Below are 17,261 nucleotides of genomic sequence, written 5' to 3'. Positions count from 1 at the left end.
ACACATGCGCTTCTTGGCGTTACACGCGAGTCAATATATCTCATTCATATTTCTCGGGAAAGTGAATAAATCATATTCGGTTCGCGACAACACATTTCTTTATCGCTTACCGTACCTTTGTAAAAGGATATTACATATTTATTCCTCGTAGTCCGACGTCACGAACAACATAACGTGTAACAATAACGTGAAAGCGACGTAACGAACAAAAATTGAAAAAAAAGCGAGCGATATATATCTGATTACTCGTGTACACGGGCGTGGCACTGAAGGAGTTAAAACCTTGCAGAAGTGGCGTGGGGTAGCGTATCCGAGTCGGCCCGCGTTTCCGGGCACGACGAGGCGCAAGGAAGAGAAAAGAGCCCCCTGCTCGGCCTTGCATTGTAGGGCGACGGAATGTTTTGAGCTCTACGTGACCTAACGTTCTAACGATATTATAAGTTATTAACCCTCCCATGCTATATGCGTCAAGCTCAGATCGGTTTCGCGTGTCCCGCACACCTTCGGCGGCTTCGGCCCGGCTCACGGCCAGCCGTGTGTGTTTGCTCTGTGTAAATAACCGGTGCAAAATATCTTTCGAGGCTGCGCTGGAGGCCGTTATGACCCGGCAAATAATACCCGAGATTTTTTTTGCTTTGCAAAACCGACGTGGCGTGCAGAACCGACCGCGCGTACGCGCCGCAACGAAAATATTTGTTCGGGGAGCACGGAATACGTTAAATCTGTTTGCGATTTGATCGGAATAATGCCGCTGTCCTGTCGATATATGAAAGACGAAGCGTTATTGCCGAGAGAGACACTTCTATTCTATATTAGAATATTTATATTCTTGTCTATTCAGTATCTAAATTTCTTTCATTCGTAAATTAATTGAGTTACTTCGTAAATCTTGGTTTTTTTGTACATTTTCTTAGTAAAAAAAAAAAAAAAAACTTGCGATTATTTTAATTAAATTAACTGAGACATGCAGTCTTTATGTAGTTAGATCTCATATAGGAGATGACGAAATAAACTCGCGATATATGCTTTCGCATACATAATTACGTTAGAAAAACGTCGATCTAGTTTCTTCAGGAATATTGAACTGATAGAATAATTAAGTGATAGACAGATTTTTTTTTTTTTTTTAAAGATATTTTATTAAATGTTTGAAAAGGTGTCTAAACAGTTAACAAAATTCTTTTTGTTACGTTGGTTATAATAATTATTATTGTAAAAAAAATGACTGACAAACATTTCTTACGGGGTAATATACAGCTAATTAGGAAAGAACTTTTGATAGCATTCTCTATTAGCATTTTTTTAAATCGTATTGGTCAAAAGTTCTTTGATATCCGGACGCGAAAGAGAAAAAAAATTTGCTGGCATCGCACGTTTCGCGCTGCCGCATTGTAAATTTCGTCAGTTATTATATGGACAACAAAAGGACTTGTTAAGAATACTAATTTTATTTGCTGAAAACGATTTTGCGAAATATGCAAACTATTTTACGTATACAGACGAATTGATTCTTGTTCCGCGATTGAAGCAACGACGCGACGGTTTCTTTAACCGCAAAATGTAATTTTTTGCTAGCTTTGAAAAGCAAAAAATTCATTTGGTTAATACGATAGATTTAGGCCGTATCGAATAATTTATCATAACTTCGTAATGAAGTTTTTTTTCGTATCGAGCGTGAAGTCACAGTTATATCAGTTTATTGGGACAAAAAAATTTCTTCGCGAAAGGTTCTTGGATTTTGACTTCAATCAGGATTAGGTCAAGGCAAAGTTAACTCTGCTAAGATAAATTCTGTTCCCTTTGACGTCATACGTTGCCTTGATGCACAAAAAGATATACGAGCGTTTTTAAACAATAAATTGACAGTAAGTAATAATAAACTAGATTTTGGCCATAAATTATGCTTAAACATTCGCGATTAAGATGTTATTTTTGCATCCGATCGAACACAACTTCAAGTGACTGAGCTTAACATATATTGTCAATGTTATTTTACTGAAATTTTATGCAAATAATGCAAATATGAATAAAAAATTCTCTGTAATATACAAATTTAAATAAGAGTAACGTCATCGTATCTGAAACATCGATGTGCTCTATCTATAATACACAGCACGTATTAGAGTTAACATTTTAATTCTGACATTGCCATAGCGCGCAGTATGTGCCCAAGTGGTATGCAATCTCAAAAGTGGGCTGCTCTTGGCTATCCGCGTGCATCGTGGAATCCGGCTACCTGGTGAAAGTACCACTACCTTCGCGGGCTCTCTATGCGCATCCAAGCGAGCATGTGTATCTGTGCTAAGCTTGAGGTGGGACGCTATCGGAATAACGCGAATGGAGTGTCGATGCACTCTATTGTGTCATCCGCCGTTAACCGTGAGATAATGTATCGCGTATAGCTGCCCGTTTGCCTACCCGAGAATCGGCAATGCAGATTTGAACGACATAATCTACTCTGATGTGACATCAAACATTTTTCAAATATCATGATTTTAAAATACTTTGGCACTCTAAATTAAAAAGAAATGATGAAACGTACATTTTTTAGTGATCATTAATACTAAATAAAGTAAAAAAACAATAATTACTTCTCATCACAATTTTATTAAAAAATATAAAATTTAAGAATTAAATTCGCAATATATCTTTAAATTTTTGAATATTAAAGATATCTTTTGATATTGAATTAAAACAGCGATATATAAATAATAATTTTTGATTATATACACAATTTTGAGATGCTGAAAACCGTATTGTTATAGTCGCATTATTTAAAAAATGGAAAAAAGCTCATAATATTTTTAATATTAGATATACATTTAACTTGTTAAATATAATCGATGTGTGTGTTTCGCATAATTAAAAGATTCAAAAAGTTAGGCGCATACAAATGATAGGCCTTGAGAGGCTCGTTCGCGGTCAGTAAGAATAGAAAATGCTGTCCACGCAATACGCGAACGCATTCGACGCAATCCATTGTGTAAACAAAAAATCGTGATAAGAAAGGCGAATGCCCGTGGAGATTCGAGTGATACTCAAGATTTACGAATGGGAGTATACAGAAGATGGCTGTTTACTAAAACAGATAAATTAAACATGTTGCTGCAAGCATACAGGCGAGCGAACTTCCCGCTTTTATTAAGTTTGAAAATTGGTCTCACGGCAATTTTACTTTGAATCCTTCGATTCAAAACCACGTGGGATATGTTAAAAGAAAAGACTAATAAAATATGCAAATTTAAGATATTTAGAGTGAAAGATAAATCTATTTCTAACTTTTTTAAAATTTCTCGAATAGTCTTGAATTTGACATCGATCGGTGACCTTCGTGAGGTTCTAAGTGAGAAATTATGAGGTCTCTTGTTAATAACTATAATTAGGACAATAATAAAAATTTATTAACACTCAGGCTTCGTTTCTCTCTCGTCTCGAAAGTACATTAGCAATAAAAAATTGCAACGTAGATGCAATTAATAAACTAGGGGCAAAACATTCAAGTCGATAGACTCGAAAAAAATATCATCGAGAAGATGATTTTTTTCAATTCATGATTTTGCCCACTAAATAATCGACAATTGAATATAATGATAACTCACATTTTCAATGAAATCGAGACATTGAAACATCGATTACTTTTATTTTTAAATTAGATATTCCTAATGTGCTACACTCAAAAATAACTATGCGATAATTTCATCAACAATATATTCAAAAGAGCGCGTCACAAGCACGTCGGCAAGTTTTACTAAAGGAAGACGGAGAGAAGAGAGTGCGAGATATTTCTCTCAACGGGTATTTCTTTCAAGCGAGTATTCCCGGTTAATTTTACCGAGCCCTAAGGAGCGCGTGCGAAGGATCGACGAAGGATAATGCTAGCGGGGCTCATCGGTTGGACGTTGGCTTGAAGCGGACGAAGGACGCCCGCATTCCACGCCACAACCTGGTATAATACGAAGAATTGGCCGTACAGAAGGAGGAAGCGAGAGATAAAATGAGACGTGAATAGCAGAGAAGAGAGAAGGATAAAAGAGGAATATAAGAGAGAAGGAGAAGATAGAGTGTGAGAGAGAGAGAGATTGGGGGGAGGAGGGAGGGAGGGAGAGAGAGGAAGTGAGATAAAAAAAAAAGAGAACGAGAAGTTAAGGAAGATGGAAGTCAGAGTGAAAGAAAGAGGGCGAAAAGGAAAAAAAAGAGAGACGCTGGAGAAACGAAGATTCGAGACGAAGAAGGAGAAAGGCGAAACTGGAAACAGCTGTGCGAAGAGTTATCTGTATCTATCCTCTTCCTCCTCTTCTTCAGCTACTTTTCCTTCGCTCTATTCATTCTGTATCTTTTTTGTACAGATATATCCTCTTTCTCTTTTCTCTTTCCTCTCGCTCTTCCTCCTTTTCTCCGTTTCTCTTCGTTCATCCGAGATTTTTCCTCGTGTCCTCCATTCAATGATCGATTCTTCTTTCTGAAAGTCCCCAAATAATTCAATCATATCAAGATTTGAATTACTTTGAATATTATTTATATATATGAAATGAGAAATTTTGAAAGTTTTGAATGCTCGAAATATTTTCTGGAAGGTTTGTTCAAACATCTAAAATCTTTTAATTTTTTTAAAATTGTTATCTATGTGTATTTGTATCCAGCATAAAATATATATAAAAATTGAAATAATAATGTAAAGTGTTGTAAGAGAAACAAATACATTTTTAAAATATTTGATGAGACATATCAAGATCAGAAATCTTTCGATTTCGAATAATATTCTCGAAAATTCGTTATTTGGACGATTGTCAACGTATATTCTCTGTTCAACTTGAGCCTATAGCTATTTCCATTCCTTACCTTCTCTCGTATCTCGTGCTTCCGACAAAGTAAACCAGCATGCACGTTATTTTGCAAGTATCTCGCGGAGTACTGTACATAACAGAGTGCACGCTCGGGCGTATAATTGGGATTCCTCCTTTCGCGAAGTTTGCTGCCGCTAGCTGCAACTGTTGCTGCTGTCGGAGTAGGTTATCGTTGATGGCTTTCACCGATGCATAAGCAATGACAAGGAAAATGGATGAAATAGAGGAGCGTTTTGATCGCGGTTCTCCATGATGGCTTTGCATAATATAGGGTGATCCATTAACGATTATACAAATGTGTTATAAAAGAGTGGGGAAAGTAGAGTTACGCGTGAAAAGATATATAAGACGGAAATATAAAGTGTAACTTCGATAACTCTTAGCTAACTTTTATGACATCCAATTCCATCAGCAATTGTCGAGATATTATATAGATCTCTCGGTATCCTATATATTTGAAGAAAAAAATTACAGAAAGTTGTTCGTGCTGTATCCATATTTATTGACTTTGTGTAATTATTACGAGTTTATTGTAAAAAGAGAAACAAAAATAAAGAGATAAAGAAAGAGTGTATTTTATCGTTTCAAAATATGGCAAAAAATTTTGAGGAATAAATTGTTTTTTATTGACAAAAATAACTCGTGTGTTGCTTATCGTTATGATATTGATGTAATTAGAGTTGACTAAGAAAATACGGAGAATTTGAGCATTGGTTAGATAAGTAACATGATATTTATGAATCGGAAATACAATTCGAGTATCTGCAGAAATTCTTTACGCATAGTGTCATTGGATCTTTTAAGCAGTGAAGCACGTGGAATGAGGACGAGGCACGGCAGGATAGGGCTGAGCCGGCAGGGCAGGGCACAGGTATATGGCCTCGTATTTTCGTATGGCTGTCCGACTAAGCAGAGGAATATCCTGATGAGATTATAATGTGAATATAATGACAAGCTCCCGCCGAGCTCCCGAGCTACGCGTCCCCATACGGACCCGCTCTTTCGATTTCGTCTCGACCGCGCGCGATGACTATGCGCTTAATAAGTCCGTAACGTACAGTCCGCTCCTCTCTCTCTATCTCTCGCTCACTCAGGGCTTGAATCAATCTCCGCGAAGGAGCCAATATAAACGAAGGAATAAAACAATGACGAACTCTAAAACGATCGTATTGCTTAAACCGTCGCTCTTCTCGAGAGTGCCGCGATTACATTCTTTTTTCTTCCATCCCTCTCTCTCTCTCTCTCTCTCTCTCTCTCTCTCTCTCTCTCTCGGAGAACAATTAAGATAATTATAACTATTTGCCGTCGAGCCATTATTACAATCGAGATGATTTACGACTTAATTTTCGCGTGTATGTTGCAGGTGGATTCGTGAAATCGCAGGCGGAGGATTCAGAAGACGAAGGAATCTAGGTAAGTCACTTTTCTCTTTCTTCAATTAATGTTTTTTTTGTATAAAATAACAATTATTCTTTCTGTAATATAATTTAATTGTTGAAATATTTCCTGAATTTATTGCTATTGAAATCATTCCCAAATTTATCGCTCAACTTAACAAAACGACAAATATTGTTGATATTACAAGTGCAATGAGATCTTACCTTCTTTGACCCGTCAAATTTTTCATGAGATTTTCTTTGTGAAGAAATTTAATTATATTTATAATTCGAACATTTCGAACGAGAAGAATACGCGGATATGATTTTTACCTATAATTGCTGTAACGCTCTTGCTGCTATAAGAACTGTGTACAAAAACTTGGAAATTTCAAACTAAAACTGATATAAGCGATACCAATCTTTAATGATCTTCAATGATTTCAAACGTAGCTAGACTAAATAGATTAGATAAACCATTGAGTTATTTTGACAGTGTTTTGTATCAATATTAAATTTCACAATTATTATCTATATCGTTACTTTCATTTGAGTATCAAGTCCGAGATCAAGTCAATCCTTACGCACGTCGACAGACAGATTTGTGTGTGTGTTTCATACGAAGAATTTATATATATGATAATGAGAATGCAAGTTGCGACGATGATATACCGCAACTCGGTAATTCCATTTAATTGCCGAGAACGTTAGAAGAGTCACATCCGCATATGTCATAGCTTTGCACAATATCATAAATTATGCATAATAAGGCTATTTCATAGGTACTGCCATATCTTTCTTGTCAAAAAATAAGTATTATTCCCTTTGACAAAATTTCCAGAATTGTATTGTGTGTGTGTGTTTTCGAGATATTCAATTTTTTAATATGCCGATACAGTACATTTGCTGTTTCTTGATTCTTCGGTTAAAAATGTTGGTAATAATAATATTTCATAAAGTCCAAGATGTGCTTTTAAATTTTAATATTCTTTCACCAAGGATACTAGCACGGACGAAGACCTGTTGGGATAGACTCAATTTATAGTTGTTTTGAGGGAAACGTTATTTCTCCTAGCCAAAATAGTTTTAGTATTGGATTATCCAGAAATAAAAAGTTCTGCCAAGCAATCTAAAACCAAATTTTTCAGATAAGATAACAAAGCCATAGCTTTAGTTTTAAGTTTGATATCTTTAAATACTTTTGACGATAACATTTTTTAAGCTTGAATCAGTTATTTCTGGTGATAGTTTTTCCTGATGAATTCTACTATTTGGTCTTGGGTTTAATTTGTGGACATTCTTGACTCAAATCTTGTAAATAAACGTCCATCGTCTTTTTCGTTAAAAAAGAAATCGTAAATTTGTACTTAACGTTATACTTATTTTAATATTAAGACTATCACTGAAATGCTTTCCTGAATAATCCGAGAGTTGCTTTTATATACTTGTAATTCATATCAACTAGAATATGCGGCAAAACATGCTGATAGCTGTTTTAAAATACTTGCGTAACGTTACTTGAAAAAAAAGTGGTTACAATGTGGCTTTAGTAGATCGATTTTGATTTAAATCGAGAAGTAAAAATGAGCGATGCATTCCTGCGAGAAACGCACGAAACCGGTAGCCATTTCGCGCCCGACAGCTTGAACGACATCTTTATTCTCTCATTCCCGTTGTTCGTCCAATTGTACGGAGCTTTCTTTTTTTATTACAAGGAACACGTTTTCAATTTACACCGCCACGACAAGCGCAGCTTATTGCGGCGACTTATGAGTCTCAATAAAGAAAAAAAAAGGAAAATGCGAAAAAGAGGCTATAAAATTATCTCTGAAATCTTCCGCAAGCACAAAATGTTTGGTAAACATTTGAAAATTATTATAGGGGTGGTGACCACCCCAGTGTGGCTTCGGTGTACATACATTCCTTATCGCGACCAAATTATACAATATGTTTTTTCCTCGAGCACATTTCGGGTTCTGTACCATTACATATTTGTGATTGAAATTATGAGACTTTGAATTCGTCTGGGGTGGCGACCACCGAGGCGTATTAAAAAAAAAAAGAGATGTAGCCTCGGAGGGTTAACCGAACTATAGTCCTTCTCAAATACCAGTTACATGTGTTGTATGCGTTTTTAGAAAATTTCCTGTCCCTACAAAAATCGATACAGAACTATAGAAATCACGAAAATATCGCTTTGTTCCTTGCACAACTGCATCCAATTGTGAATCGCGATTGCATGTAATTTATTATCGACAATTAGTATCTCACATAATTCGCACATAACATGACAAATCGATTTACAGGGAATAAGTATATTAAGAGAGAAATAAAGGGAATAATGCGGGAATGAGAGATTAAAACTGACAAAGAATAACTACGAATATCTATAGCATATGTATAAATGACAAGCGTTTCTAAATCCTTAAAAATTCTAGTTTTAAATTTAGACGTGTGCGAATTTTCGCGATCATCCCATGACGCATCTATGATAATAAGCGCGTGCCAACTGCAGATGATTATCTTTACTATAACGTAACTTAATTATTGAGAGTGAGACAATAATTACCGTAAAATGTGATCATAACACGCATATATATTTACATAGAGTAACATTTGAGATTTATATTTATAGCGATAGCGTATATTCCTATTAATATAAGCAATAATATTTAATTTAACTTAACTTCATGTCTAATACATTCTTTATAACATCTTAAGAATATTTTTATGATGTACTGATACTATAATTTAACAATATTATTGTGCGCATAATTAATCGTTAAGAACTCGAGGTCTATATACTTGACGGATAAAGTCTTTTGTGCATGATCTTGGAAATTTTTACAATTCCCTTCCTGCCTGACATGGATGTTTGGAATTTACTATTTTGGCGGCTACGTTATTTCGGCGGTATTTCCTTACGTAAGAACTGCATGACGCAGGTCATTGCTTGCGTTTGCTCTGTGTGTCACCGTATGGCGCGCGCCGCGCGCGCGCGTACACACCAGTCTGGCGGCATTCCATCGTGATTTGCGAACGTTTCGGTAAAGCGTACAGCGCGCAGTTTGTAGTCCGTAGTGTTTATGTCTGTACGTCGCGAGACTCCCAGCTGGCATTTTCGCACAGCGCGAAATGGCCCAATCTGATCATTCTTGATAAAAGAAATGTTTTATCTTGATTGTATAGGAAAATGTTGCCATAAAATACAATTATTTAATTCATAATTATTATGCAATTATCACTTAGTTCCGAATTCTACGAAAAGGCACAAAAGTTTAAAATAATACACGGAATGTTTCTCGAAATTGGTATACGGTCAAACGAGAGAGATGGTAATTTTACATGAAAAAATAAGCCAAAAGTATGAAATAAAAATTTTCTTCACGTTAAATATGATTATCGGATTAAGATTAGATTAAACACACGAAAAATTTAAACGCTTATATTCTTTGACCAGAAACTTTTATATTTTTATTTATTTTGATATTGTCACAGTCGAACTTTACGAGAAGAAAATTTAAAATTTGCTGATACATGCTGTAGAGTATACACGGATATATTTTTATATATATTTTACGCATTAACTATTTGCATATTATGACATAAATATTTCTATTTCTTCTGAAATGTACTTCTATGCGGGATATAAATATTCAACGTTTCTATAAACCAGAAATGCAAACGTTTAAATGCCATTTACCTCGATTATTTATAAGAATAAGGCTGTAAGCCTTCAACTCTTATTAAAGTTGATCGTATTGCGATATTTATCCATTTCTTTTCTCTTTTTTATTCGATTTGCCACAATCGGACTTAGCAAGACAGAATCGATTTCGGTCAGGCTTTCCCCAAAAATCCATCTTGTGATCCAACTGACGAGCCAGCCCGTGATTATGGCAATGAGAAATCCCAGTGGACAGTACCACATGTAGGATATGCGATAAAGATAGAAATAGGATTTATCTTCCTCCATTCTGTAATCGAGAAATATTCATTAAAGCTCTTTCTTTGTCGCTGCAACCGTATTAAGTAATAATACAGAAACATGAAATGTGTGAAAAGGAATTTTTTGAAAAAAAATTGCTTTCCTTGTACTGTGTCGAAATAAGTTAATTTTTTTTTAGAAGTTATTGACTATTTTTCTAAGCAGTTTCTAACAAGCTTAAAGTTAAGCTGTCCGAAAGTCCGAGTTACACAAAACTCTATCTACTTGAACTTTTACTCACTGGTGTTCATAATGCAGATTTGTATAAATTAACGATTTCTCATCGTTTTTGTGATACATAATGGTACTGTTAAATTTACAACCGTCCGTTGAGACACCTAGCCGCGGAATCGGCGGTTTCGGTTGTCCGAATCCTATCCACAAGGAGAACATGAGACTAAGAACGAAGCCGGCGATCGCGCCCCGTTGGTTGCACGATGGGAGGAACATGCCGAGCGTGTACAAACCCAGCATAGGTCCACCTACGACACCAAAGATCGTCAGAGCCGCCTACAGAAAAATAAATTTTTTACTGAGAGAAGAAGATCGCTCTACGATTAAGATATCTCATTTCGCAAAAGGGGTGTTTGACAAATTTTCTACGGTATAAAAAATTCTCTAACGAATTGCGGAATCGATTTTTGGACGATTTAAATTAATCTTTCTATATAGGATTAACTATTTCTTGCTTGACACGTTTTTACTTTATTGTACGTGAATTGGTACTGAAAGCAAATTTTACATACCTGCAACAACCCGCCAAGATATTGTGCGAGAAAAGCGACTGCCACACACGATAGTCCAACTACAATAGCCAAAATTTTGCTAATGATTATTGACGCCGTAGCAGATAGCTCCCTGTTTCTGTAATCAATATTGTTCGCGCTTTGCTCTAGAATATCAAAGATCTTATTATTTCTTGATCGATAATTCTTAACAGAAGGAGGAAAGAAAGAAGGAAAAAGAAGAGAGGAAGAGGAAGAGAAAGGAAAAGCAGAGAGAAAAGGAGAAGAGGAAACAGGAAGCGAATGGAAAAGGGAAAAAGGAGGAAGAGGGAGAGAGAAATGCATTCGAGATCATCTGATTATGAAACAGCCTCGACGAAATCCAGATTAAAAATAAAGAGAGAAAAATATCAAAATGTAATAGAGAACGTATAATATTAATTATCTCTTTTAACTTTAACGATATAAAGTATTAATTTATAAATGTTCAAATCTCGATAGAATACCGTGTATAACAAATGTATTATCCTGTGCTACATTTTTAATATTTCTACACAAAAATATAATTCTTATATTATCTTAATACATTTTTATCCACAATATTTATCTGGGGATCTCTTCCGAGGGATTTAAATTGCCTTAAAACCAAATTTTGTTTTTCGGAACAACTCTGTTTACAATTATTTCGCGTTATCACGACTCTTACCTTATACGACAGAGTGGTTTGATATAATCTTCGAGAATAACAGCGGCGAGAGAATTAACCGTGGCCGAGATGGTACTGAGTCCGGCGCTGAAAATTCCGGCTATGAAAAGCCCAGGTACACCGGGATAATCCGACAGCGTGTCCATCACGTACAACGGCATCAATTGATCATTTGAGGTAATCCTGCCTTCCTCGAGTGGATCACAGTTATGATATTTCGCATACATCGCTAGTCCAGAAAAGCACAGAGTAAGCGACATGATCGATGCCATCGGCCAGCTCCACCATAATGCACGCTGAGCGGCTGCTAGATTGCTAATACAATTAACATAGCGTAAATTAAAGATGCTCTGGTGATATGCGGAAAATTTAACGACGATTTGGAAATGTGGACCTTCCAACGTCGGCCGTCGGATCAAATTCCTGCACGTATACCGATGGAGTTTTAATTAAAAAATCTTGAACTGTGTGTTATAAATGTTCTGAAAAACTAACCGGTGAAAAAAATCTAAAAAAATGCACGTGCTGACATTATTTATAATAGAGCTTATGTTTTAAATTTTATGTAATTCTTAATATTTTCGAGTCCTTGTAATCTCCTCAAAGAATTTTTGTTGCTTAAGTATAGCACGAAAGAATGATGCAACTATTATTTTTGAATTTTTTTATTAATTTACGTTTAATTGGAAATTAAAGTCAATCTCCGCTTTACCTGACAGTCAGCATTCTTTGAACCTGAACTTGATTAACGCTGTACAAGGAGAGGTAAGTAAAGAAACCACCAAGTGTCAAACTCCACCAGGTATGTCGTACAGTTGGATCCGGAGAGATGCTGCGGGCATACGTAAAAAGTTAAAATAAATAAATGCTTCCTGCGGTCAATGACAACTTTATTTTATTCGTTTCACTTGATCAATCAACGTGTTACTTTCGATTATCCATCGAAAGCCTTTTCGATTTTAAATTAATTAGAAAATTACGAAGTTATGGAACACTATAACTTTTCTTTGTCGCAATTGCTCTATCACCATAATTTTAAACAATAAAAAATAAAATAAAGATTCTATAATAGTTAAAATAGCGATAATTTTTCATTTTCTTCATATGAAAATATTAATTTATGATGAAACAAGGAACAAATGAAATTGAGGATTTAAGGGTTCATTCACTGTAAGTGGAATTATATAAAATGTGATTTATATTCCCGCATAGATATAAATGTCCAATAACGAAAATTTATATAGAAATATAACGCAAACGGTGTTTTAGGGCAGATATACGGTAACAAATACGAGGACGTTTTTCGAAGGACTTTTGTGTCAGTCAAAAAAATTACTTGTCAAATTCCAACCGGGATCCCTCACCGGCGATCCGCCAAATTCGGTCCACACCACCGTTGTCAACAGCCGCAGTAGCGATAATTGTGACAACGGCAGTCAGCATTAATAGACCCTGGAAAACGTCGGTGATAAGTACTGCCTTGATACCTCCGATCGTCGAGTAGAAAGTGCAGATGAGTCCTAAACCAATCACACTTGCGGTCTTTGAAATACCCGTGGTGGCTTCTAAGGCCAGCGCAGGTGCATACAACACCACACCGCTGTACAGAAGCAGTTGGAGCAAAAAGGCAAAACTGGCTATTAATCGGGTGGTCGTGCCGAAACGCTTCTGTAGATACTGCAACGAATGTCCATATATATAGTTGTGTCAAATCAATTTTGATCAATTAAATTTTAAAGCTACTTAACGCTATCTCACCTTCAAAATTATCGATTATAGTTCTGTTAATTAAAAAAAAAAACATGTCAAAAAATATTGGGGAAAAAAAACCAATGTAAAATATTTTTTTTTACTTTAGTAGATACTTTCTTGCTGACAGATATATTTTTCTTCTTAATTTTATTTTTATACAACATATTTTAGTTTAGGATTGTATTCAATACTTCCGACTACTTTTAAGCGAATAATAATTAAAGACATTAAGCATTTCATTAGTCTAATATAACTGATATAGAACAAAAATATTTCGAAAACGATTAAATATTTGTAAGTAATAAATATTATCTTTAGCAAAACAAATCTTGAATTTTGCGTAATGGTGTTAACGCTTTTTTACCTCGAAAGCACTCGCAGTGCCTAGTTTAAAAAATACCGGTAAATAAAAATAGGCTGCGAACGGCGTGGCGAGGCCATAAGCGATGTTGATCACAGCGTATTGTGTACCGTACACGTAATTTTCGGAACTCACTCCGAGTAGACTGACTGCTGATAAATATGAAACCATCAAACCTATCGCTACCGGGATCACTCGCATTGACTTGTTTGCCATGAAATATTCCTGCAGAAATGCATTTATGAGACGCTATCTTATTTTGTATATTTTTAGGTATTTTTCATTGAGAAAATATTAATTAATAAATCAATCAAAAATCGAAATTAAAAATTATTAAAGCATTATTGTGTGCGGTAGAAGATATGAAAATACAATATTGTGTGCAACACAAGAAATACCTCAGTCGACTTCTGTCGGCCACCGGTGAACCAATAATACACACCGATGCCGGAACTGATTAGAATTAATACACCAATCACCGCATAATCCGCTACAGTTAACGTTTCCATGATGTTTGTCACAAATCTATCACCGCACCACCAATTAAAAACGAATCGTTCGTAGCGCACGACGCTGCTTTGTTCGTGAATCGATCTAATTTATTTTATTCTCGAAAAACAATCCTGCACTTGCTTCATTTTTAAGAGAACCGAACAAATGTTGTCTGAAATATGAATTGCTTATCAACGTATTGCCGTTTTTACCGTGCCGTAAGCAACGCGTTTATAATCTCTGGCGTGATCTAATCTCACGTTTGTTTCGCTATCAATGAACACACAGTCGTTATATGATTATTTCCTACCTATGTAATATGATTCTCTTGAATATATGTACAGGTATATTGCTTCTAAAATATACTTGCCCGATTTTCTATAATCCCTCTCTTGATAACGAAATCTAGATAATAACGAAAATTTGTTACAAAGGTTGCAGGAGTGCAAAATAATCAGGTACTCTCAGAAGAGCATTGCTCTTATATATCAATGTTCTCGAGCGAAGAGCAAGCGGATATGATTTTTCTATACGGCTTCTGCAGCGGAAAGGTTCAAGCTGTGTGTGTGTGTGTGTGAGAGAGAGAGAGAGAGAGAGAGAGAGAGAGAGAGAGAGAGAGGGAGAGAGAGAGAGAGAGAGAGAGAGAGAGAGAGAGAGAGAGAGAGAGAGAGAGAGGCGCGTACGTACTCTTCGTTCGCGAGAATATTCAGGGCATTTTAATATGAAACTGTACTGAAACTTCAAGGTCAAAGTTATTCCGTCCAATTATCTTCAATGACTTCTACATTATAATTATAGTTACAAGACACCAGATTAGATAAACACCGCCGATTTTTTTTTCATATTGTCACGCCAACAGCGAATATCCGCTATCTTTACGTTTAATATTTTTATTAAAGTATTTATTACATCGATCGACGTTTATAATATTTTTTTCTTTCTATTTTTGGAAGAAACCTTTATATGAAAATTGTGAAATTGTCGGAGGGGGAGGGGGGAATATTTTAATCATGAGTTTTTCTACCAAGAACTCATTTATTATTTTTTTTTTGCTAGATCTACGCGAATTTCTCATATGACATTACGATTTATTGTTGGCAGTGAGGACGCTGGGCGTAGCGGCGACGAAATGAAGCATGCAGCATGCGTGGTAGCGGTGTCACGGCTGCGCGGTCTTGCCTTCAACCCCTGGTGTCCGCCAGTCGCTATCTCGCCATTCACGCCCTTCCCGGTGATCCTCTCTACTTCATCGTCGAGGTGAGGTCAAATATCAATTACGCTAACAATTGTCGAAAGGTATTGTAATATTACCGATACACCTATCATTGCGGGAAAGATATGAAATCATTTTGTTACAAATAAAGAAGTAATATGCTTTTGTCTTGGAAAGCAATATAACTATTTTGGAAATATTAAATATGAAAAGAATTTGAAAATAATAGAATATATTTATATGTGTGCGTATTTTTTAATACTCAAATATGAACTGTTCTTATTATTTTTTCCAAAAAGAACTGACTGAAAAATGTCTATAGGAATTATTTCTGGAAATTCTTATGCTAAATAGTCCGTTTTATTTCAGGCTAAGTCGAGAGTGAAGGAGGTTTATAAGCAGACATGCACACTTCTCCAAAGCGAGCAGGGCATGCGAGATTGCGAACTTTTTGGTTTGGCAATATTGTCCGGTGAGTTGTAAATTTTTGTGTATTTTTATTATTCTATATGTGGACAAAGTAATTGTTGATTTTGTCTACTTTTACTTGTTAATAATTTTATAATAAAAATGAATAATATCTTTAGAACTAGAGATTGTTTTATGTTCTTAATATTATTATAAGAATTTTTTAAGAATTAAAATTAAGTTTGTTGGAGTTGCTTCCTTAACGGTAAAAAACCAAAGTTTTAGTCAACAAATTAATATGTTTCCTCCTTGATTATATTATAATGCTTTATAATTTAAAGTGCAAAATACAAAATGTAAAAACTGAAGAATTTAATGCATGCACCCCAAAATGGCTGTTCGAAAAATAGATTTTTATGTTACGTTATGAATCTATTTTCTATGACAGAAGAAAGTGATATAAACAGTGAAATGGCGAAAACATTAAACTAGCGAGATGTCCAGATCCCTCTTGACTAATCGTCAGGTTTTTCTGCATACCATACGGCTCACGTTCATCGCTACCCTCACCAATCGTGACAAGCCGGTCCGACTGGTGGCCCCCACCACGGATAAAGCCTTCCCGGGTCCTCAAAGAGCCCTACGAGATCCCACCTCACCCATCCCTTCTACATTCCAGCGGGGCACCATCATCGGACTCGGTTGAGTTGGCAGGTCTTGAGAGACGCGCGAGCCATAGCATGACAAGAAAAAATGCACCTGAAAAACAAGTATAAGAAGAAAGGCAGCTCACACTCTCTGCATGCGCGTTATGGCTTATGCGATTCGCGGTGGGTCTTGCGATTTAAACCGGGGCCCAACTTTTGCTACCCAACTCTTCTTCAAGTGAGCTTTAGTCTCTTTCTTCTTTCCACGGTTTTCGCCTTTCCCGTTTCCTCTTTCTTATTCTATTGTGGGATCCCTATTTTTCTTCTCAATTTTCTTTTTCTAGTAATCCTCGATCGATAAAACGATATGGCTCATAAGTTTATTCTTGATTTTGAATCGATAATTATATAAAATCATATTTATTGTATAATTTGAAATTTTGTACAACGATTTTGTCTCGCTAGAGAATTTCCGTTAAAGAAATATACTCCAGTCACATTTCTTTGTTGAGAAACTACATTTCGTCACGTACTCATGCTCGAAGAGTATCCATTTTTTTCACACAAATTCACGCTTTCTGTGAATTTATGACTAAACCTAGTGTTACAAATATTAATAGTAATAATAAAACGAATCAGAAAACATGACATTTTCTGCTTGGACGTCAATGCGCGGTAAATTCTAGTTATGATTTGAATTTGCGAGACGAAAATAATTGAGGAAAGGAACGTGTATGGTTTCACCATGT

General features: G+C 35.7%; 2 protein-coding genes across 3 annotated transcripts in view; one reads left to right on the top strand and one right to left on the bottom strand.

The window, feature by feature from the left end:
- Window positions 1–17,261, top strand: part of LOC143893839 (protein expanded) — a 33,181-nt gene that overhangs the window by 3,992 nt on the left and 11,928 nt on the right. For both annotated transcript variants that reach the window (XM_077399589.1, XM_077399588.1), the window contains exons 2-4: window positions 6,208–6,257; window positions 15,346–15,501; window positions 15,827–15,929. In XM_077399589.1, the coding sequence (XP_077255715.1) occupies window positions 15,388–15,501; window positions 15,827–15,929 (217 nt within the window). In that variant the 5' untranslated portion in view covers window positions 6,208–6,257; window positions 15,346–15,387. The remainder of the gene's footprint in view (window positions 1–6,207; window positions 6,258–15,345; window positions 15,502–15,826; window positions 15,930–17,261) is intronic.
- LOC143893844 (putative sodium-dependent multivitamin transporter) lies at window positions 8,663–15,169 on the bottom strand. Its single transcript, XM_077399606.1, has 9 exons — window positions 14,151–15,169; window positions 13,756–13,977; window positions 12,976–13,316; window positions 12,352–12,471; window positions 11,640–11,954; window positions 10,955–11,072; window positions 10,450–10,718; window positions 9,924–10,197; window positions 8,663–9,374 (listed from the first exon to the last, which is right to left on the bottom strand). The coding sequence occupies exons 1-8, from the start codon at window positions 14,259–14,261 to the stop codon at window positions 9,957–9,959; spliced, it is 1,737 nt and encodes a 578-aa protein (XP_077255732.1). The 5' UTR covers window positions 14,262–15,169; the 3' UTR covers window positions 8,663–9,374; window positions 9,924–9,956.

This window comes from Temnothorax americanus, unplaced genomic scaffold (genome assembly GCF_048541705.1).
Source record: "Temnothorax americanus isolate GAGA-0224 unplaced genomic scaffold, ASM4854170v1 Scaffold13, whole genome shotgun sequence".
Lineage (NCBI taxonomy): Eukaryota > Metazoa > Arthropoda > Insecta > Hymenoptera > Formicidae > Temnothorax > Temnothorax americanus.
The sequence above is the reverse complement of the archived record's forward strand: the minus strand, read 5'-3'. Positions and strand labels throughout refer to the sequence as shown.

What these genes read in the sequence shown, in the direction of transcription:
- LOC143893844 (XM_077399606.1), bottom strand. Translation starts at nt 14,261, where the DNA reads ATGGAAACGTTAACTGTAGCGGATTATGCGGTGATTGGTGTATTAATT. An exon ending in GCCGACAGAAGTCGACTGAG is followed by an intron (nt 13,978 to 14,150) that starts GTATTTCTTGTG and finishes GCATTTCTGCAG; the next exon opens with GAATATTTCATGGCAAACAA. An exon ending in TCCCGGTTGGAATTTGACAA is followed by an intron (nt 12,472 to 12,975) that starts GTAATTTTTTTG and finishes GTATGCCCGCAG; the next exon opens with CATCTCTCCGGATCCAACTG.